Raw genomic sequence first — 23795 nt, forward strand, 5'->3', positions numbered from 1 at the left:
CCCCTGAACTCAGGTGCAGAGAGGTGCCTCCTGTGACTCCAGAGTCCCGGATGCTGACTGCACGGCCCACAGGAGGAGCAGCGTGGGGAGCAGAGGGCCAGGTGAGAGGAGGGCTGGGGGTGCACTGGCAGTGGTAAATAAGCTGAACGAGAACCAGGACCTGGAGTGGCAGTCGGGGACGTCCTCAGGGTGGGATGCAGGGGTGGCCCTCATGCTGCATAAAGCCTGGGCTTTGGTGTCACAGCCTGGAAGGCACCTGGCATGTGGTTTTCAAACTAGGTTCCTTGGAACCCCAGGGGCCTCCTCCAAATTGGTGGGGACTCAGCCACACCATGTCCTACCACTCCCAACACAGCTCCTCATAGCTACTAACCGAGCAGGTGCCCAAGATTTCCAGGGAGGAAGGATTCTGGACTAAAATGACAAGAACACTTGACCATAGGTGTAGTAAACGTATGCATGCCTGGGTCACCCTTGGGTCTCGTCCCCACAGGCAGGTCTGTCCCTACAGCCACCCACAGAGCAGACGACAGGAGGCCCTCTGGGGGCGCGGCTCCAATGCAGCCCTGTCGGGGAGCTGCTCTCCCCAGAACCACCGACCGAGGCCCAGGCCTGCACCCCAAGGGGCCATGTGCAGCTGCCTCGGCCCACAGGCCCTCCACATTCCCATCTGTCCTTGCGTGCAGGGGAATGCAGGCCATGGCCTGGGAGGCAGGCTCCTGGGGTCCAGGCTGCCCCCACTTCCTGGGACATTGGCCATTCCGCAGGGGGTGGGGGCGCAGCCACTCAGTCCCTAGCTGGGCAGGACCCATCACCCCCAGCCTGGGGACACAGGGCACAGGGCTGGTGCAGAGCCCGAGCTTGGAATCCTTAACATCACTGAAGACGGTTTTCTTTGTTTGCTTTCAAACCAGGCTTCCATCAGGTGGCTGTGCCCGGGCCCCAGGGACAATGGCACCTTCGGCAACAGCGGTTGCCTCTCCACGCTTCTGCATGAGTGTGCCCCTCCCTCCTGCTCTTCCCGGGGGGCTCCCCGACTCTCTGCCCTCTGAGTGGGCACTGGGCATCCAGTTCCTTCTCCGGACATTCTCCTTCCTCTGAGCCGGCCACCAGGCGAGGGCACCCAAGGCCACAGGGGCTGCTTACCAAGGAGGCACCTGGGGCAGCCCGTGCCCGCCCAGGATGCAGGCGGGGGAGTCAGCACCAGTGGTCACGCTGGGCTGCACGGAGGGGCCGTGTGGTGCCCAGCTCAGAGGTGTCAGTCTCTCTCAGCCGAGGACTACCCGGAACTGGAGGCCTCCCCAGTACTCAGTGGGGCAGGACCCTCCTTTCCCCTCTCTCCCTGGGCCTCAAGGGACAGGCGCTTGGCTGAAGGCCGCAGAGCCAGGCCCCAGCTGTCCGCCCCTCTGGGCCATGACCACGGCCGGCCTGAGGGGTTCGCTCCCAGGCCTCTGACAGACCCCCTCTCCCCTGCCCCCTGGGCCCTGAAGCCCCTCTCCAGAGTCCAAAGGCCACTTCTGAAGCCCTCCACCTCCAGGCCATGCCCACCAGTCCCGGCTGTCCTGGGCCCTGGTCCTGTGGGGGGGCAGCCAGCTTGGTGACTTCACAAAAGGCTACCTTGTGACAAGTTTGGGCCAGGTGAAGGAGGAGCTGCACAGGGGGGCTCCCCCAGAAACATCATGTGACTTTTCATGGAGAGACACCCCCACCTCTGCGGGACTGAAGAACTGTGTCGGGTAAGAGCCCAGGACACCTCGCCACGTGGAGCCCCCTCTCCGGTAAGGCATGTGCTCCTGGCAGTCCCACCCTGGGGGTGGCCCACTGCAGAAGGGTTTGGGGGTGCAGGGTCTCGGACGCCTGGACAGGGTCAGCCCAGCCTCCTCCCATTACACCCAACCCTCCTTCCCTTGGCTTGTCAAAGGGAAGGAAATTACAAGGGAGTTTTGTCTGCAAGCTTCCTGATGCAGGCTTCACCGCAGCAGGGAGGCAGGGTGGATGGGCTGGTCTGGGGGAGGCTGGGAGATTCCCCTGGCCTTGACCGCCTTTGCCCCGATTGGTGGCAGCCCTTGCAGGCTCCAGGAGGCCCTGCAGCAGATCCCCTTCAATCCCCCTCTGACTGCTCAGTTTTTGGTGCTGGGCTGGGACAGAGAGTGCACAGGCGACCCCAGAGTGGTTACCCCACTCCTTCCCAGTGCTCTGAGAAGGCGCCTGAAGGTTTTCCTGGTAAGGAACTCGCTTCTCACATACGAGAGGGAGCCTGAGCCCTCTTGTGGGCAGTACTGGGGGCAGAGAAACCACCCAGGTGGAGGTGGTCCTGGGGACAGCTTGGGACAGCCCAGACCACGGGTCATCTGCCTAGACAGCCAGCACCCACCCCGCACTACTGTACGCCCGCCCCAGGCAGCCCTTCCCATGTGTCACATATGTATCCTCACGGCAGTGCTGCAAAGGACGGGGCATGGTTCCCATTGTCCAGCTGGGGACACTGAGGCTCATGAGGGGAAGTAAGTGGCCAGGGTCACACAGCCGGCAAATAGGAGCGCTGGTGTCCCGACGAGGCTGCCTCCAAAGCTGGGCCCGGCTGCTCTCCCGTCTCCTGCAAAAGGGAAGGGATGTGCTGATCCCTGAGCACCAGCAATGGGGGTGCAGGGGGGGAGGGGGGAGGAATCTGAGCCCGACATCACCCCCCAGTCAGCGGTAAGGGAGCCGCCCTCCTGCGGCTGATCTGTAGGGAGACCCTTTGGGGGCAGCTGCTCTGATCTGCTTCTGTTTTGCAGATGATTGAAGCCAGGCTTTCGGGGCCTCGGGAGGGGAGGCCTGGGCGTCTGCGGTTGAACCTTGGTTCTGGGCTGGGGCTGCCAGATCAAATACGTGGCAACTGGTTCAGGCCTTGTTCACATAGGCGTGTCCTTGGTACCGCCTGGGACCCGGGGCTCAGTCAGGCCAGGGCCTGGCAGGCATGTGGGCGCACAGGGGCACTGCTGCGCTGACCACTCACACTGTTCTGTGCGCTGTGTCTGTGGGAGCGGGAGGCGGCACTGGCTTCCAGAGGCCAGAGCCGGGCGGCTGCTGACACGGTGGGCTAAACACGGTCTTGGCACGGCCCCAGTTTCTCCATCTGCAAAGTACCTGGTGGCCGTGGATTAGTCACCATAGTGCCCGCTTTGCACACCTTTGGGCAACGGCGGGGGCAGGGTTCCATATTTCCGGGGTGTAGGGGTGCCCAGGCAGGGCATGGGCACTGAGCGGTTGGAATTTCCTTTGTCCAGATGGGGTCCCCAGAGACGGGCAGCCCCTCTCCTCGCCTTGGTGGCCCCATCACTCCTCACAGTAGTGATCTTGTTCTCCCAACAGCAGAGCGGGCATGGGTGCGGGCACTGGCCTGAGGAAGCTGCAGGAGGGGGCACAGGCATGTGGCATCAGGGTGGGGACCAGCTGGTGGCAGCACCCAGTCCAGTGAGCCGGGAAGTGGGTGACGGGAGAGAAGAGGTGGTGGGAAGGTGACATGGGGGAAGGGAGGGGAGGGGCATCCTGAGGCCCAGAGGACCTGGTGCGGTTGGTCTCCTGCCCCAGGACAGGGCATGTTGGGGGAGAGGGCAGGTGGAGCCACCCAGGTATGTGGCCCTTGGTTCTGGGCTCAGGCTGGGCAGCTGTTGCCCTCTCTCTGCCACTGGGCAGCCTGGGAGCTTGACTCCTCGCCCTTTTGGACAGTGGCTGCTGCTTTCTGAGCGGACCACACAGAGGGGCGCAGACAGAGCCCAGCGGGGCTCCTCCACAGAGGCCGGGGAGTGTCCTTCCAATGACTTGGGAGAGGGTGGGTGCCAGACCAAGCTCTGCAGCTCTGTGCTTGTGTGTGCGTGGATGAGGAGGTGCTGGCTCTGGGGACAGTGTCAGGGCGCAGGCGGGCATGCTTGTGTATCAGGCGCACATATCTGTCCTGTGAAAGGTGTCAGTGAGCATGTGTGGGATGAGTGTGCCACCCCGAAAACCTGGGTGTGGTCCCTTCCCCTTCCCAGAGTGGGCGTCTGGGAGGCCTGCAGTGTGGCTGTGCGGGGCGTGGGGAGGGCAGGGGCTGCAGGCATTGCTTTTCCGTGGTCTTTCTGGGAGTGGGAGAGGCAGACAGGGTAGTACAGGTTGGCACTGGCTGCTCTGAGTGATTTCGGTGGGCTCTAAGCTGCTAGGGAGGCCTCAGCGGCCTGGGGCCTGGCCAGGGATGGTTCAGGCAGAGGACTGCCCTCTGGGGCGTACAGGACAGAGGGGAGGGGTGGATCTGGATTGGGTAGTTTGTAAATCAAAGGCCTGCTCAGGGCTGAGTCTTTACTGTCTCTAACTGGCCAGCGCTGGGTGGATAGTGTCTCTTAAGACAGACAGGGACTTTTTTTTTCTTTTCACATTAAATGTCAAGTTTATTACTGCAGTTGTACCATTTCACTTTTAACAATGGAAGACCTAGAGCTCATAAAGCAAATTTCCCTTATACACTACTCTATAATAGGGTTACTCTTTACAAAAGCATATCATGTATATGTTCTAAACCCAAACAGAACAGTTTTCCTGAGGTTCTGTTTAATATAGAGGTCCCGATGAAATTCACATGGCTTGCATTCAACCAAAGTGATGTTGATTGACAGGGGAAAGAACTTGGATAACTGGCAAGAAATAGGACTTCATTATGGATTGAGGAAGTTTAGCTCCAAATTCTGAGCCTCAGATGGAAACCTTAACATTCCTGAAGTTCTTACCAGAATCATTCTGAACTCCTGACTTTCCTTGACATCAATAGGTAAATTATTTTTCCACCCTCACCCTGCCAGGAAAGCCTGCCAGAATCATCTTTGTGCCCATCATCTCTTGGATGAACATTAAGAAGTGGTGAATGGGGTGTAGAAACACGGAGCAAGGAGGGGCAGGGCAAAGTTGCCCCAGAAGAGCAGTTGATTGTTGAGCGTTTGCTGAGCCTAGAGTTTTAGGAGGCCATCCAGACAGGGACTTTTGAAAAAGATGTCAGAAAAGATTCTGGAGAGAGCTGCTGCTGACCGGCCTTGCATCCCTCCTGCTGTTTGCCCAGCCCTGGGCCCTGACTTCTCCAAAGCCCCTCCTGGATGCCCCTCATTCTCCTCCACTCCCAGGCTGGGGTTCTGCAGGCAGCAGTGCCATCTGGTGACAGGCACTGGCTGTGCCAGGAGCAGGTGAGCTGGACCCTGGATTCTCACAAGGGCTCTGATTTTCAGGACCCCAGCCAGCAGGGGAGCCACCACCTCGCTGGCTAGATCATGGACAGAGGGAGGGTATCTAAGGCTTGAACAAAGCCCCATTCTGGTGCATCTGGGTTCATGGCCCATGGCAGCAGGAAAGTCAGCTGAAGGAATGCCGGGAGATGGGTGTAGTAAAGTTTTGAGTCCAGTCTCTGGATCCACAAACCTGGATCCCTTCCTTGGGTGTTCAGATTTCTCATCTGTATAGAGGGGTAACTGTATTTACCCTGTGGAGTGGTAGTGAGGGTTACATGAAAAAGTGCGGGTAAAACACTTGGCAGAGAGCTTAGCCTGCTGTAAAGTCAAAGGAAATGGTGGTGGCCGTTACTGAAATAGGCAGTTCGAGAAGCACAGGGAAGAGAGTTGTGTGTTGTGGCAGGCGAGAGGTGACATGTCTGTGGCACTGTCACATCATATTCTAGAATTCTGCTCCTGAGCAGCTGCTCCGAGGTATACACTTGAGGGCAGTCACTTTACCGGAAAGAGGGGAATAGGATCCAGAGGGGAATGGAAACCAGAGACCCAGCATCAGGCTCCGGCTGGCTGCTTACTAGCTGCGGAACCTGAGCGCGGCTGGGTTGCTGCGTCCCGTGTTCCCCGTGTGAAAGCGCTGGCTGTGAGGACTCTGTATAGAAATGTACGGAAACTTGCTCAGGGCTTCTAGAGAGAAAAAGGCTGGGTAGGATCTTGTCAAGGAGAGATTCTGCTCACCTGTGCAATCATGTTTACCTTTCATGTCCCCAAAGAGGGACCCCTGAGTCGTTGGCTCTGCTAATTGCTTGTGTGCTGTTGGGCAAGTCACTCCAGGCTTCACTTTTCCCAGCTGTAAAATAAAAGAGTTCGATGACCTCTGAGGTCAGCCGACCTTTCGATTTTTCTCTTTTCTCTGTCTCGCATACAATATCCAGGATAAATATTTATCGATCCTATTGGGTAGGTCTTGAACAGAAAAGGTAAGGAAAAACCAGTGCCTTCTGTTTAATGGGTGCTGTGGTTTCTGATATGCTCGTGGGAAATATTTTCTCAGACCTTGTTGTGTGTTTTAGGCATAATGGGGCAAATGGAAGAATAAAGCTGGGGCACTCCCTGAAGGAAGCAAGCCCTGGCGTGGGCGGCGCGTCGCTCACTTTTCGCTTCCGCCTTCTGAAGCAGCCAATGAGTACACGGCAGTTCTCATTTATGCTAAAAACTATAAGTCCCAATAGTCAACGCGCGGGGTCAGAGTGCGCATGCACCGACGAAGACTGGTGGGCTCCGCCCCTGGGAGCGGAACTTCATTTCCCAGACGGCCCCGGGGCTCGTCGGTGTTCCTGAACTCATGCTGGCGTTATCCTTCCCGCCTCCCGCCCGTGAGCCGCGCGCCAACTCGAGGCGCCGCGCGCGCGCGCGCGGGGCACGTTGCACCGGAGTGACGCATAATATGTGGGCCCCTTCGGAACCGTGGTCGCGCTGTGTGTGAGGGAGAGTGAGTGCGGGACCTGAGGCTGTGTGTGTGAACTGCGGCCGCTGGCGGGGCAGGCGGGAGCGGCGGAGCCGCCCGGGAAGGTGAGTGGGGAAGCGACGGTCTCCAGGAGGGACGCGAGGAGACAGCGCGCGTGGCCGGGCGGGGGAGAGTGGGCGCCGGGCTGGGGGAGGGGCGGCACCTGCCTGGCCGTCGGCGGGGAGGGGGCGGGCCGGGCCGCCGGGGAGGCTGGGTCCGCGGCCTGAGAGGACTTTTCCGCCCCCAGGTTCTTCCTCCAGTCCGCAGAAGCAGCTCCTCGGGAGTAACTCTAACGCCCGGCGAGGGGGCAGGGGTGTGGCGCCCCTGCTTGGAGGAGGGGCGCCTCTCGTTCCCCTAGTCACCTCCTCCCTGTCTTCCCGGGCTCCGTGCCGTACGGCTGGGGAGCTCCATGTTTCCTGCCGTACGGCGGCCCCCCTCCCAGACTGGGTCTCCGCCTCCAGCTCCAGCCACCTAGGCGGGCTCTCCCCTCCCTCGGCCCCGTGCCACCTCCCCCTGCACCCGCCCAGCTCTCGGACGGGGCGAGGAGGAGGAGCTTTGCGGGCACTCCCACCGCCGGGGTGGCCCGGAGGGTGGGAGAGGCCCGCGGGTCCTGCAGCGGGAGCCGGGATCCGAGGGCCGCAGAGCCTCCCCGGAGCCTGCTTCCGGCAGTTCTAGTCGTTTTCACGTGGGGTGTCAGAGGTGTTCGCCTAACCCCCCGTTCTCTTCCCAGACGGTTTCCGTCTCACTTCCTCTTACTGCAGTGTTAGCGCTCGGTTTCCGAATTTGTCGAAGTAGTTTTGGAGTGTAGTAGTTCCTTTTCAGTCCCTAATGACTCGTCCTTGTCCACGTCACGTTGGCCTCAGTTTTTCTGTACTCTTTCTCAGTGAAGCCTTTTAATTAGTCTACATGTTTTAATTGTATTAGCAGTAGCATCTTCTTAATGCTTTGTTAACGACCAGAATGAGATGTTTGTTGGCAGTGCTGTCCTGTAATTTTCCCGTTTACTGGAGTTTACCTTTAAGGTTTATGTAAGCTTGTAATATATAGATTCTTCAGGAATCGATTTTTTTCTTGATGCTGTCAAGATTTGGGTTTTGTATGTAGCAGTTATTCATATCCATTTTTGAGTGGTGATATATTTTTGATGTTAAGGAGATGAAAAAGAATTTGGGGAATGTAAAGGAAATCATTCTGGGCTGAAAATCTCTTCAGTAGTTGCCGAGTAGTGTTTTGCTGTTGTATGTCAAACAGTTGTTACATGTGTGAGAAGAGGAGTTTGGTAGAATGAACCACATCAGTTTGAAGTGATTGAAGTTGATGATTACCAATTATGTTGGTTTCGCTGTGGTCACGGACAGTAATAGAAAATTGTTACGCATGATCTCATGTCACACTAATATTTCGGTTTTATTTGAAGCTCCAAACTTGTTTTTTTTCCCCTCAGGTTTTTGTTTTTGTTTTAATAAAGAAGAATGCTTACAGACACTTGTTTCAGGATTGTAACCTTACAGGATCTGTCCTTAGCATGGCTTTATTTTAGACATGGGGATACTTTCTGCAGAACAGGCCATTCAGTATTGTGTGTTAGGACGATTTTATGGTTTAATTAAAAAGTTACAAAAAGGTACAGAATAATGGAAAATTGGTATAGCTAGGGAAATTATGTATAGTGAAAACTCTTTCTCCTCCCTTTATCCATCAGAAAGTCAGTTATCTGCCACAGAAGTAATAGATTTGATCTGTTTCTTGTGTATTCCTCCGGGGGTATATTCCTGGGAGAGAGACACACCCACATGCACTGTGCTTTTCTGTCTTGTCAGTATATTTGACAGCTGGGCCAAATAAGGAAAGTAAATGCTTAATTTTTTCCAACTTCTTAATTATGAAAATTTTCAAACATTAAGAAGTTGAAAAAATAGGAAAATGAGCACTTTGTCCATGCCAGATGCAACCATTGTTAATATTTGCCATTTTTTTTCTATTTATAGGTGTGGTGTATATTTATTTCGTGGAACCATTTGAAAATAAGTTGCAGACCCATCACCCCTGGATACTTTGGCAGCCATCCTTTAGGATCAGGACGTTCTTCATATTTTTTGTAGGGCTTTGTATTATTCCATTGTATGGACAGTATTACCATTTAGACCTCACAACAACCATTTCCATTTTATAGATGAGGAAATTAAGGTTTGGAGAAGTTAAATAACTTGACTAAGACCTCAGAGGTATGTCAGCAGAGCTGGAATCTGAATGCTTGAAACCTTTTTCCATCAAGTACCAAACGGATTGGTCTTGGAGACCTGTCTGAGCCCGTTTTCTAAGTAAATGACTTAACCAGGTATCTATTCCATACTAATATTCACTAATTGGTAGCTATTGCGTCACTATCGGACAGGTCATAAATTGTGTATATCACTTAGAGAACTCACTTTAAAGCATGGTGAAGTGAGTAATGCGTCTTCACTGTTTTGAGCATAACAAGATGACTGCATCTTTCACATTTTGTATTAATAGCCTTTCATTAATAGTAAAAGGAATTGTCATTGATACTATTACAAGTTTATATTTTCCCTTGGCAAGTGATTATTCCCAACGTTATAATTATTCTTAGATATAATTAATCAGAAGTTTTCAAAATTGTACCAACAGCATATGTTTCAAAATTGTATATTAACAGTATATTGTTTCTAAATCTTAATATTTTAATGTCCTTGAGATGACCTTTATTAGGGGAAGTGTTTTCTTTAAATTTTGCCTTTATATGCTCTATTAGGCTGATTGCTTAAGTTATTCAAGGGGCATTCCCTCTTGGACCTTTATTAGATTTTCCATTTTAAGGAAAAATAGAAAGTTGACATACCATAAATTAATCATTAACCATTTAAAGTGTGCACTTCAGTGGCATTTAGTAGATTAACAGTGTTGTGCAACCATCACTTCTTTTAGTTTCAAGACATTTTTAGAACCCCAAAAGGGAAACCCCATATCCATTAAGCAGTCACTTCATAGTTCCCCTCCTCCAAGCCCCTGGCAAACTGGGCAGCTTTCTTGTGTAAGGATTTCCCTATTCTGGATGTTTCATATATGTGGAGTTAATACAGTGTGTGACCTTTTGTGTCTGGCTGCTTTCATTTAGTATATTTTCAAGGTTCACCCACAGCTGTAACATATTAGTGCTTCATTCCTTTCTGTGGCCCAGTAATGTTGCTGAATATTACTTAGTATGAAAATTTTCATAATTTCGTTGGAAAAATTAAAGCACATTTTGTTGAATATAAGCATGTTTTGGTTATCCATTTGGCTGTTGATGAACATTTGGGGTTGTTTCCACCTTTTGGCTATTGTGAATATGGTGCTTTGAACATTTGAGTACAAGTTTTTGAATATCTGTTTTCTATTCTTTGGTATTATATACCTTGGCTTGGAATTGCTGGGTCATATGCTAAGTTTATGTTTAACATTTTTAAAGAATTTTTTGAGGAGCCACCAAACTGTTTACCGTAGTTACTTTGGCATTTGCTATCCCACCAGCAGTGCACATCGCAGGGTTCCACATCCTTGACAATGCGTATTCTGATTTTTTAAATTATAATCATGCTAGTGGGTGTGAGTGGTATCTTACTGTGGTTTGAGTTTCATTTTCCTAGAAGCTAATTATGTTGGACATCTTTTCATGTACTTGCTGGTTATTTGTGTATCTTCCTTGGAGAAATGTCTATTTAGTCCTTTGCCCATTTTTGAATAATTTTTTTGTTGTTGAGTTGTAGGAGTTCTTTATATATTCAGGATACTAGATCCTTATTAGTTATATGGTTTGCAGCTATTTTTCTCCCAATCTATGGGTTATCTTTTCACTTCCTTGATGATATCTTTTGATGCAGAAAGTTTTAAATGTTGAAGTCCACAGTTTATCTGTTTTTTTTGGTTGTTGTTTATGCTTTTGGTGTTAGAAATAAAAATCCCTTGCCAGTTTCAAAGTCATGAAGTACCCCTAGGTTTACATTTAAGAGAGAGTTTTATGGTTTAAACTGTTGCATTTAGGTCTGTGATCCTTGAGTTAATTTTTGTGTGTGGTGTGAGGCAATTACTCAACTTCACCCTTTTTGCAAGTGGGTATTTAATTCTCAGTATAATTTGTTGAAAGACCATTAGTCTTTCTACTAATGGTCTCTGAACAACTTCTTTATGTATTAAGTGGCTTGGCATGCTTGTTGAAAATCAGTGGACCAGAATATGAGATTTTATTTCTGACATTCAGTCCTTTGCATTTGGTATTTCTGACTCTCAGTCCTATTGCATATGTCTATTCTTATGCCAGTACCATGCTGTTTTGATTATTGTAGCTTTGTAGTAAGTTTTGAAATCAGAAGTGTGAATTCTCCAACTTTCTTCTTTTTCAAGATTGCTTTGTTTATTCAGGGTCCCTTGCAATTGAATATGAATTTTAGGATTGTTTCCATTTTTGCAAAAAAAAAAAGGTCATTCGGATTTTGATAGGGATTGCACTGATCACTTTGGAGAGTACTGCCATCTTAATGGTGCTAGGTCTTCTAATCCTATGAGTTTAGGAATTCTTTACATTTATCTAGGTCTTCTGTCATTTATTTCAGCAGTGTTTGTAGTTTTCAGTGTATAAGTCTTGTGTGTTTTGGGGTTAAATTTATTCATTATTTTTTTCTTTTTGGTGCTGTTGTAAATGAAACTTTTCTTAATGTCATATTTGAATTCTTGCTAGTGTATAGCAACACAACCGATTTTTGTATGTTTATCTTGTACCCTGTAACTTCACTGATTTTTTTTTTTGTGTGTGGATTCTTTCAGATTTCCTGTATATAGGATCATACCATCAGTGAATAAAAATAATTTTACTTTACAACTTGGATACCTTTTATTTATTTTTCTTGCATAATTGCTCCGGCAAGAACTCCAGTACATTGTTTAATATTAAGTATGAAAGTGGGCATTCTTGTCATATTTCTGATTGTAGGGGGAAAGTTTTTAGTCTTTCACCAATTAGTATAATGTTAGCCCTGGGTTTTTAAAATGTCCTTCACCATGTTGAAGACGTTCTTTTCTGTTTCTGGGTTATTGTTTTTATCACAAAAGGATGTTGGATTTTGTTAGATGCTTTTATGGTATCAGATGATCATGTGGTTTTTCTCCTCCTCCATTCTGTTAATGTGGTGTGTTACATTAACTGCTTTTTGTATGTTGAACCACCTTTGCATTCCTAGGATAACTCCTCCTTGGTCATGATATATAATCCTCTTCATATACTGCTGTATTCAGCTGTATTTTGTTGAGATTTTTGCCTCTATATTCATAAAGGATATTGGTCTGTAGTTTTCTTGTGATGTCTTATCTGGATTTGGTGTCAGTGTAATGCTGGCTTCATGGAATAAATTAGGAATTATCCACCCTCTTCTGTTTTTGGAAGAATTTGAGAATTGATGTTAATTCTTCAGACAGTTGGTAGAATTCACCAATAAAGCCATCTCTTGCACTCTTAAAATATGTCTTAAGAGATTAATTTTATCATTACTACTTTGCCTAGTCTCTAGATTTTTTACTGTAGTGTAAAATTTTACTGTTTGAAAAAAATGGTTAAACTATTGCTGTATCTTAACCCCTGGCTAGTAGTACTCCTCAAGATTGTCAAGATCATGAAAAGTAAGGAAAGATTCAAAAACTATCACAGACCAGAAGACACTAGGAACACATGACAGTTAAATGCATGCAGTATCCTAGATAAGATTTTGGAACAGAAAAAGGATGTGAATGGAAAAACTGTTGAAATTTGAAGTTTAAGTTAATGTGCCTATTCGGGTTTCTTAATTTTGACACTGTAACACTATAAAATATACTATATTACTATAAAATAAGCTAGTAACATTAGGGGAAATTGAACAGGATGAGGGGTATATGGGACTTCTTCCTAATATCTTTGTGTGTGTGTATGTGTGTATACATTTATGTAACCATTGCCCAGATCAAAATACCAGATATCTTACTAGGTTTTCTCCCTCTTCTTCTATATCACCTATTCCTCCACGCCCTTCCGTTATAGCAACCACCACTAAGTTTTCTGTGTTTGTGGGTTTATTTCAGTTTTGTTTGTTTTGTTTTTTAGATTCCACATGTAAGTGAAATCATTTGGTATTTGTCTTTCTCTGACTTATTCCCCTAGCATAATACCCTCTAGGTCATCCATGTTGTCTTAAATGGCAAGACTTCATTCTTTATCGCTGGGTAATACTCCATTATGTATATGTACTACATCTTCTTTATACACTCATCTACTAGGTTGTTTCCATGTTTTGGTTATTATAATTTCCCTACTATCTTTGCAAACTTTTTGTGAATATAAAGTTATTCCAATAAGTTAATTTAAAAAATGCGTATATAATTCATAGATGGTAGTAAAAAATAATAGCCTGGGTTATTTTGGGCTCAGGTCCCTGATAGTCAGTCATACCTGCAGCATTTCCTGTTGGTGACTTTGGCTTGAAGAACTGAAAATGTGGATTTTTCTCTATAGAAAAGAAGCCTTTAAGTTCTGTTGCTTTGGAAATAATTATACTCCTTATAGTTATGGGTAGCCCAGGTAACATGAATCAGTATCTGCTAATTACTAGAATTGCTTCTACTTTATTAAAACACAAACATTTATATTCCAGAGAGTTGGTAGTATCATCTTCTCCATTTATTTCTTTTGGTCTTATGTTAGATACCTTTGAAAGAGTAAACAGTAATCTTAGACCAGCTCATAATCCCTTTCTGGTGTGAGCTTTTTATAGAACAGTTGCTATTTTTCTGAAAATACACATTTTGTATGGCAGAATCTGACACCTTGATCTTAAGGCTACTTTGGCAAAAAAAATTGATCTATGAACTAAACATCTGGGTCTCATTTATCCCTTTTGGAACCCCTGCTGAGGCTGTCTTTCCCCATGTGGATGTCTCATGAGGCTCCTTCAAAGCCTGTCTCAGTTCCCTGTCCTGGTAACTGTTCAAGTCAGCAACTTTCCCTGCCTCTTTCCAGCATTGAAGCCTCGAGGACAACTGGGTTTATAATACTTCTCAACTTTCATGTGGGGAATGATACCCACTTCAGTTCTTGGCCTTTTATTAATTAAGAGGAATGTGTTGCTTATCTTTGATAGACCTTTTCCCCAAAGGCTTACAAGAGCAAAATATCTTGGGGACTAGTTTTTACCAGATTTTGTATTTATAAAAAAATGTATCCTCAAAGTTTTGGATCTCAGAAATCAAGATTTGGGATCATTGTACATATGGCATGTAGGTATGTGCATTTATTGAGGGGGAAAAGGGTCCCTGATTGTAAAAGGGTTAAGAATCACGATTTTAGTCCAGTCGCCTTTGACAGTTTCAGTGACAGTTGAGCAAACGGAGGTTGAGAGAAGTGAGAGCGTGTGTTCATCATGAATTGATGAGCATCGGGGCTTCCAAACCCAGGCTTCCCACTGGGCCACAACTGAAATGATCTCAAGGGTCCGCGGGTTAAATTCTCCATTCTTGTAATCATTTCCCTTGCTTGCCCACCGTTTTCTCCCCTGCCACACTCGCCTTTCATAGGGAACATGTCAGGTGTATTTGCCTGTGTCCATTGGCTGTTGCCTTTCCCTTCCTCCGTAGGCCGAGCCATGACTGCAGTAGCGGTACCTGTGGACTCCAAAGCCGAGCTCACCACCCTGCTGGAGCAGTGGGAGAAGGACCATGGCAGTGGGCAGGATATGGTACCGATCCTCACCAGGTAGGAGCAAGTGGAGTGTTTTTAAAAATGAGTTTGGAACAAAGGAGATTGAAACAAATTGGGGACTGATACAGGAACACTTGTACCTTGGCTGAAGTCTAACTCCTTTTTCTTCCCTGTTAGAACCTGTCTTCACCTCCCTCCCTGAAGCTTGGTAAATTCCGTACCTTTTCTCCCAGGCCCTTTGTCCTCTTCTCCTTCATGGGCTCTCCTGCCTCTGTTTAATCCTGGGGCTCTGTTCGTGGATCTCTTCTGTCTTCACCCTCAAAGAAACTGTCCCTGTCCATGATTTAAAGCATTATTCTTGTGCCAATCTTTGTTTCTATTTCAGATCCCTCCTTGTAAAGCTTCAGACCCACCTCTCAGCTGCGTGGCGTGCACACCTTTACCTGGCTGTGGCGCAGAGCCTCAGCATGGCGCCCCGCAGTGCCCCCTTCCGCCCACCTCCCTTGGTCACAGCTTCTGCTTTTGTGCTTGCCTCCCTGCACGCGGTTTCCCACCATCAAGCTGCAGACCAGCCCCGCGGGGCCTTCCTCTGCAAGCGAGTCAGTCGCGAGTCCTGCGGACTCTAGCGTGCCCCCCCGCCCTCCCCGCTCCCTGACTGGGTGCCGCCCAGTCCTCACTGGCCTCTGGCGGTGCATCTACCCCGGCTCTGGCTCACCCCCTTCTGAGACAGCCCCCTCTTTGCCGAAAGAGTCACCTTCTCACTCACATATACGACTATCATGCTTCTGCTCAGAATTCTTCCCCAGCTCCCTTCTCCCTACAGATGAAATGCAGACCTTTTAGAGTGCCTGTGAGGCCATTTATGATTTGGCGCCTGCCTGCTTTTCCTGCTTCACAGTGCTAGTCTCCTGTGAGGAAAAGTGCCATATTTCTGATGTCTGTGTCCCTCTACACTTGCTGTTTCTTGGGCTGGAAACGACTGTACTTGGCATGTCTGCCTGGCATGCTGTAGTCCTTTCAAGAAGCAGTTCAGGAGTCATGTCTGGTAAACGCCAATGACTAGGGCGTCTCTGGGTCGCTCTGTGGGTGCTCCTCTTAAAAAGTCCTCCTGTCATATATACAGGAACATAAATACATGTAAAATAGCTTACCCCATCTTAATTCTTCCACACTGTACTATACTTTTTTTATTTTAACGTGTGTCTCCTCATGAATTGTAAGCATTTTAAAGGCAGGTGCCACACGTCTTCATTGGTGTCTCCTCAGACGATTTGCCCACTGCCTGGTGCATAGTGACTGTGTGGGACATAATTTTAGTGAATGAATGTGTTGAGGAGAGAAAGTGAAAAATGAAGACTGGGGAGGGATGCCCAGGTTTTTCTAAGCAGATCCTAGAACATGGGAGCTTTGACATCTAACCTTTGATTATCATATCATAGCAGTGAGAAAAGTTTTTTGTTTATGCAGCGATCTGTTCTTTCAGGATAAAGAGAACTATATAATCTTATGAAGTTTAAACAGGGATAAATGCTTTGTTCATAACTGCTCTTAATATGTGGGAAATGTGAAAGAATAGTTTTTCAGGGATAGGATTGTTACGGACTTGGGGAGAGCGGACTTTAATTCGCAGAGGAGTTGAAAATTAAGGACTACTAATTACAAGGTACCTGAAATGCAGCCTCAGTGAATTAAAGACTCTCAGTACTGTGTAATTGACCATGTGGGTTATTGGTACAACTAAAAGGAGGAGAGAGTCTTAAATGGGTATGATAATGTTAGTGGTGATTCATGTGATTGGTTAAAAATATTTACTGAACATGTACACTAAAAATACTCAGTGTTTTATTTTCAAGATTATTTCACATTCATCATTACATCTGACCGTCAGCTTTGTCACTGCGCTGCGATATTCAGCAGTGCAGAGCCTGTAATAGAGGGGTCCTGTCGCCAAGGAGATAGTCTCTGGGAGGCAACTGAAGGACATGGAGCAGCGCAGAGAGGCATGATAGGTTTTCAGGAAGAGGTGAATCGAGCAGTGTGGTTCCTAAAGATTGTGAGAATGGGAAGAACTTGAACGAATTAGTTTCTTTTGTTCACTCAACAAATAGTTACAGACCTTTCTGTGTGTCAGAATCATAGGAGACACTTCCTGAACCTCAACTTCCTCATTGTCACTGAAAGTATTACTGAGGGCTACATTGTTGAAAGCTGCTTGGCAAAGGACCGCATAGCCAGGCAGCGGAAGGCTGAGGTTAGAATCCTGGGTTTTAACGCCACTCCAGTGGCCTTCCCAGTACTGAATGTGGACTAGGGACTCCTTGATGAAAAGCAGGGAGGTGGGTTTCCTAGGAAGAGTGAAAAATGTGACTGAAAAAGGCATCCAGGGAGAAGGAACTGGGGCACATTCTTGTGGTAGTAAGGAAATGGGCCTCACGGAGTGGAGTGAATGCCAGCTAGGAATGGGCAGTGGAGTCATATGGGGCAGGACCTTTAAGGGTGGACAGGAAGTGTGAGGGGCAGTAGGGTGAATCCAAAGCAGAGTTTGCTTTAGAGGCAACTCCCACTGTCCTCCCGGGGGTGAGGCCGCTGGCTCCCCGATGCTCCTGAAGCGCTTTGGGTGGCTCTAGCCTCGTCTGCCCCTGCCCCCACCAGCTGGCTACAGATTGGGTGTTTTGGTATATTCCATGAAAAGCAGAGGAATTTCAGGCCCTCTTAACTCTTTTTACTGACCACTATTTTTTTATTTTATTAAGGTATTATTGATATACACTCTTATTGAAGGTTTCACATGAAAAACAGTACAATGTGGTTAATACATTCACCCTTATTATCGAGTCCCCCCCATGTCCCATTGCAGTCACTGTCCATCAGTGTAGTAAGATGCCACAGAGTCAGCTATTTGCCTTCTCTGTGCTACACTGTTACTGACCAGTATTTTTATGACTTTTGTGCAGTTTTCCTAAGAAAAATGTACAAGTGTTTGTAACTTTGACTTTTCATTGATTATTTGTACTTTTAATTTATTATAATCAAGTCTTTGACTTGATCCTGTGAAAAGGGACTGGCACTGGGCCAAGCTATGTTGAGTTTAACCCAGCTTCTTAGTTTTTTTTTATATTATTGAGGTACACCTTATAGAGTGCACAGTACTCTGCTTTACTTGTTCAGCCGTCACACAGATCAGGTCACAGAACTGGAGCACCAGCCAGAGAAGCCCCCTTGCGCCCCGTCCCAGTCAGCTGCTACCTTGAATTGTTTTTCTATTTGTTTTTGATTCCCAGCTTTCACAATAGTAACACCTGCAGAGCTCTTACATGTCAGCTTTTGTTCTAAGCAGAGCACATACATTAAGTCAAGTCTTGGGAAGCTCTGTTAGGTAGGGATTGTTAACTCTCATTTTCATGTGAGGTACAGAGAGGTCAGGCAGTCGGACCCGAGTCGCACGCAGTGGAAGAAGTACAGTTTGAACCCTGTCCATCTGGCTCCAGAAGCCATGTTTTTATGTCTCCTGTGCTGTATTGCTTTGTTTCAACTGAAGATACCAGTAAATCTTAGATGTACTTCTAAACATACTGTGTGATTGCCCTTTGTGGCAGAGAATTTTTCAGAGTTTACGGGGGAAAGGTAGAAAAAGCAGAAGTACTTCTTAGGCTCAGGGTGGAAGTAGAAGACCGGGCAAGAATGTCTGCAGGGAGCTTAACCCGTAGGCCTAGGGAGAACGGCTTTGCGGAAGTACACGACGGAGACTTGGAGCTGGGGTAGAGCGTGCCACGTGCTGGGGAGTGGGAGAGCCTTGTGCGCGGTCATTGTAACAGATTAGTGCGTCAGCTTAGGGCAGGCAGGAAGTGATTTTTCTTGTGTCAAAAAGACCGCATGAATAAAAAAGAACTATAGATAAACTTAGCAACATGGATGACTCAACACAGGTTAAGCGAAAGAACCCAGATGTGAAGAGTGTATATAATACCATTTATGTGAAATTCTAGAACAGGCAAGCTAACCCTCAGTGAGAGCGGACAAGTGGTTGCTGGGGACAGCTGGGAGCTTGGGCAGGTGGAAGGCGGTCTGTGGGCCGAGGTAGAGCAGCACACCCTGAAGGGGTCATCATGGGCTGGAGGCTCTGAGGGGCAGAGCGGGCCGCGGGCTTGACCTTGGTGGGGGAGCAGTGGTCAGAGATGCAGACAGGAGCTGGATTGCTGTGAACCATAGTAGTACTTGGGCTTATTCAGATTGTGGTGAGTTCGAAAGTTGGAGAATGAATTGCTCAGGTCAAACATGGAAGCAGGAGGCAGGAGACCAGGGTGAAGGCTGTTGCAAGGAGGCCCGGCAGTTGATAGTGGTTTGGACAAGGGTAGGAACAGCCAAGATTGAAAGAAATGACTGAAGTTGGGAGATATTTTGTAGTAGAGTTAACAAGAATTATTGGGGGGTAAGGAGAAAGGTTTTAATGATGACTCCTAGGTATCTGGCTTCTGAGGGCATTAGTAGTGCTATTTTTTGAGACCTGAAAGTGGAGAGAAGAATGTGCTTGGGAGTGGAAACTATTAGATGAGATGGTGATTAGGTCCATACATTCATCAGGAAAATGCCCTTCTCTAACTTTGTTCTTTCACAGCTTGACTGTTGAATTGACTAATTTGGTGATGCTACTTTTGTATACTTGTCTGGAGTTGATGGTCTTTCCTTTGTGCTAGGATGTCGGAGTTGATTGAAAAAGAAACCGAAGAATACCGTAAGGGGGACCCGGACCCATTTGATGACCGACACCCTGGTGAGACCTGTTCTCTTAAGCCTTGCTCTACTTTTCTTACCAAAAAAATTGCTTAACAGGAATAGTTTTCACTGAAGTAGCATCTTGCATGCTGAGTTTTAAGATTTCTGATTTGTTAAAATACTGCTTAAGGTGGGTTCAGTGAGGAAAAATAAGTTCCTGGAGAAGTGAAAATATTTGTAATATTTACATATCAGAAAGAAGGCGACTAACTTAAGGAACTAAATTATATAGGTACACCTTACTGACTCAGTTGGGTGTGATTACAAAAACTTGAAAGGGAAAAATGTTGTCTCTCTGACCTATAAAGGTGTTGCTTCTCATGCTTTGGTCTCTCACACATGTGGATCACCTTCTTATTGAGGGCAGTGGGGGTTGTGGGAGCACGTCCAGGGCCTTGTGTAGTTGTGAGGTCAGTACTTGGAACTTGTCGATGACTGCTTTAGTGTCTCAATGGCTGAAGTTTGCTATCTCATGTTAATTTGGCTTATTTTGGGCTGATTTAGTTAGAGCCATGACAGCCTAGCCTGCTTTGACGTGTAATGCTATAATACAGAACTATAAGGGACTTGAGATGTTGTCAGTTTATGTTCTCTAAGGTAGATTTCCAGTGGGCCAAGCGTGACTTATATATGCATGACTCCACACTGTGTATAAACCTTCTCTCTATAAAGCCAGAAGCAATGCTTTATAAAGGAGAGAAGAGTCTGAGCTTTTGTGTGTGGAGAGAGAGTGGATACACAAGTAAGAACATTGTGTATTCACCTGGATGTCCCAGGGTTTATTTCTGTTTGAGACTCATGCCTCAAGTGTAGTAAGCTAGGCATGTCAGACCAGGGGGCCGGTTGTTTATACCTGCTGCTCTTGTCCTGGACGTCCCCACTAGTGGCTTCAGGACTATGCCCTGGCCTACTTCACATCTTCAGTGAGGCAGTCGGCACGAAGAGGTACAGAAGTGAAAGTGAAGGAAGAGATCGAGTTAATGCATGGGATTATGAAGAGAGTTAAGGGAATTGTCATGCCTGGTGATACTGTCTTGGAAAGGGTGAACGAGTTGGAAATGAGAAGGGAGAGCCAGAGTGATATGCCTGTTCTCAGTAGAAATTTAAAGACAGTTTTTTCTTACCTATGCCTCTGTGTTAAGCAGTATTTGTTGTCCGGCATAATTTCTGGTAATAAAAACAAGTGTCTTAGTTTCATCATGTTGAAACAGGAAGGTAATCAGAGGTCCGCATTTAGTTTTATGGTGCCATTCTGTAACTTTTATTTTTGTGAATTACTTTGGGATTCAGATTTGAGCCTGGTAAAGCACCACATCAGCAGTGCACATCTTTTCTTCATCCTAAATTGTATCTTTTGAGTAAATTTCCCACTCTGATGCTCTGAAAGGAAAATTAAATAAGATAGATTGTATCTGTTTTTAAAAGAAACTGTTAATTCTCCCAACCATAAACTAATTCTCTTATGTGTAGGCTGTTTGTTGAGGAGATCCTAGATTCCTGGCCTCCTTTCTTTCCCCAGGAGCTCAGAGGTAAAGATGGCCAAGGTTACTGTTATCGTTAGAGTTGGTGACTGCCTAGCAGGATCCCCCAGCCTGGGGTGTCAGTGCAGGTTTGAGGACTCATCTCTGCTACTGCTGGCAGTTTAGTTGAAAGAGAGATTGGACTTGGAGCCTGTCTTCTCCAGGCCACCTGTCAAAACGAGTTTGTGCTTCCCAGCTTTCTGTGGCTAGAACTCGGGGGTCTCTCCCCCTCGGGCCCACGTATGGTTCTTTGGTAGACTTTGCAGACTCAGCGCGGCTGGGCTGGGCTACCTGCTCGTCTGTTCAGCTGGGCACTGCTGTGTGGGCAATGTGCTGGGAGATGGGAAGGTCAGAGAGCAGTGCCTCAAGTGTTGATATTGTCAGTTTTAATTTTAAAGACTGATTCTAAAGAAATTGAGTTAATGAGAAAAACCTTTTGTTTATCTCATTTTATTTTTGCTGGCATCGTAATGGCACTTAGAAGCAGCCAGGTGCCTCTCTAGAGGCCTGTGTCGCCTGCCTGGGATGACTTACTCATACCTTTGTCCCCCCTCTTTTGGTAGGTCGAGCTGATCCAGAGTGTATGCTGGGCCACTTGCTGAGAATTCTCTTCAAGAATGATGATTTCATGAACGCAGTAGGTTCGCTTCTCCTTCTCTCCAGAGATGTGTCAGCACCAATGCGCCTTTATTGTTTCTCTAAATGCTTTGCTTTGTTGTGAGGCCTGGACAGAGTTGGGCATAGAGTGGGTTTTCTTCACCTTTGGTTCAGGGACGTGAACATGGTCACTCAGTTCCTGGCCGCGGGGTTTGTCTGGTGTGCACTTTGTTCAGCCGAACATTGGTGAGGGCTCCCAGGAGTCTTGCTCCTGCTTGGGCGAGATGATTCTGAGTTCAGGAATGTTGGGGTTCTCTTGGGTCCCTGAATAGAAAACTGCGAGCAACGTATGCAGCTTGATCCTGCACTGCCACTGTAGTGTGTGCGTTGGGCACCTGGTGGGAGAGAAAGGTGCCTTCTCTAACGCAGCTCTTGAGGAGCATCTGAGGGGGAGAACATAAATGCATACAGCGCTCACAGCTCCTGAACATGGTGATTGTCAAGAGGTTGTAGCTGTTCGGTTTGTTTTATGGAGGTGGAATGGCCTGTTGCTTGAGAGCGTGGGCTTTGGGGTCCATGTTTTGGGTTTAAACGCAGCTCTACCGCTCACTGACAGTGTGGTCTTTAGGCACCGTAAGCCTCTTATTTTCTGAGTGTGTCAAGTGGGTGATAGCTCACCTCAAAGCGTTGTGCTGCTTGAATGAAATTGAGCATAAGAAGTGCCTAGCACAGCACCTGGCCCTTGAGGCGTCAGTGTAGCTCTTACTGCTCTCTGAATTGTATTAGCTCCCACACCCGTTTCTCGATCGCCAGCACCGCTTTTCAGCTCCAGATCACTTCCAGTTGCCTTCTAGACATTCCCACCTGCATATTCCCCACAGGCACCTTGAATTCCCCGCATCCACAGTTTGTTCCGCTGTCTGTTTCTCTTGCTCTCTAGCTCAGTAATGGCCCTGTCTAGCCAGCTAGATGTTATCCTTGATTTCTCTGAGCTCCCTTGTTCAGTGAGCTTCCAGGTCTTCCTGTTCCCTCCGCCTAAACCTTCACAAACCCCTGCCCTTCTTTCTGCCTCTGTATCCCGACCTCAGTTTGGTCGCTGCCACCTCTTGGTTACTGCAGCAGCCCCTTGCCTGGGTCTCTGCTTGTCCTCCTCCAACCCGTTCTCCACTTTGTAGCCCAGAAATCTTTCTCAGGGGCAACAAGTGATCACGGTTGCCCTCTTGCTTAAAAATCCACTGTGGTTTCCCACTGCCCTCAAGGTATTTTACCTCCGTGGTTGGGTGTGAAACGCCGGTGTCTCTGGCCCTTGTTCTCTGTTTCTGGTTCTTGCTCGTAGGCTCCTGCCTCCTCACTCTCCCTTGCCGCTCCAGCTGGTCCCTTACCTTCTGGCTTGGGCTCCCCTCCTCTTCAACGCCTCTGACTCCTCTGCGGGGGTTGCGAGGTCGCCTGCAGGCTTCAGCAGCATCCTGTGCTCATACTTCTTTCCCAGCTCTCTCTGTTGGCTCGTGAGCTCTGGGGGGGCTTGGCCTGTACACGCTGTTGTAGATCCAGCCCAGAACGCAGGGGTCTTTACTAACAGAGATTCAGTAAGTACCTGATGAGTACCAAAAGGAGGCTTTATTAATACACACTTATGTATTTTATATACAAATGCAATGTCTGTGTGTGTATATATATTTGTATATGTACTGTTTTATCCTTCTGAAAAAGTGTATGTGGTGGTGGGGGTGATCTTTGTGATACCCTTTGAGCTTTAATTCCTGTGGTTGCTGAGTTGCTTTGCGGTGGATAACTATAATAAAGATTTAATTAGTAATTGTTAGGTATAATCTTCTTTAATACTCTTTAAGCAGCAATGGGACTATATTAAGGATTTACTACACTTTGTTAATTTGACAGGGTTGAATTTCAGATGAAAAGTATGCCTTGTTTTCTTTACAGCTGGTGAATGCATATGTGATGACAAGCCGAGAGCCCCCTCTAAACACTGCAGCCTGCAGACTCCTCCTAGATATCATGCCAGGGCTGGAAACTGCTGTTGTCTTTCAGGAAAAGGTACTTTCTAAAAAGAGAAGTCATCTTATTTTTTAATTGAAAGGTGATTTGTTTGATTTATCCTTGTTAAAATAATTATTACAGTTTTTTTCTTACTACAATAGTAATATATGTTACAGAAATTTAAGAAATCAAGACAAACAAAAGAAAAATGTAAAAATAGCTATTTTAATGAGTGCATGCTGTGTAGGTGCTGTAGTATTTCTTGAAATCTTGAGATCATATATCTATATGGAAGCAACCTAAGTGTCCATTAATAGATGAATGGAATATTATTCAGCCACAAAAAAGAAAGACATCCTCCCCTTTGCAACAACATGGATGAACCTAGAGGTCCACTCGGTGAAATAACCCTGGCAGAGAAAGACAAATACCATGTGATTTCACTTACATGT

At 47.2% G+C, this 23795-nt stretch overlaps 1 protein-coding gene across 3 annotated transcripts in view; it reads left to right on the plus strand.

Moving 5' to 3' along the window:
- The first annotated feature begins 6585 nt into the window (after positions 1-6585).
- The window catches only part of DCAF1 (DDB1 and CUL4 associated factor 1), a 56736-nt gene continuing 39526 nt past the window's right edge, over positions 6586-23795 (plus strand). The window contains exons 1-6 of one of the 3 annotated variants that reach the window (XM_057487046.1): positions 6595-6800; positions 8724-9073; positions 14392-14509; positions 19150-19226; positions 21312-21385; positions 23287-23400. In XM_057487046.1, the coding sequence (XP_057343029.1) occupies positions 14400-14509; positions 19150-19226; positions 21312-21385; positions 23287-23400 (375 nt within the window). In that variant the 5' untranslated portion in view covers positions 6595-6800; positions 8724-9073; positions 14392-14399. Of the gene's footprint in view, positions 6801-8723; positions 9074-14391; positions 14510-19149; positions 19227-21311; positions 21386-23286; positions 23401-23795 lie in introns of all 3 variants that reach the window. The other 2 variants (XR_008992147.1, XM_036878459.2) reach the window with 2 other exon arrangements.

This window comes from Manis pentadactyla, chromosome 1 (assembly GCF_030020395.1).
Source record: "Manis pentadactyla isolate mManPen7 chromosome 1, mManPen7.hap1, whole genome shotgun sequence".
Lineage (NCBI taxonomy): Eukaryota > Metazoa > Chordata > Mammalia > Pholidota > Manidae > Manis > Manis pentadactyla.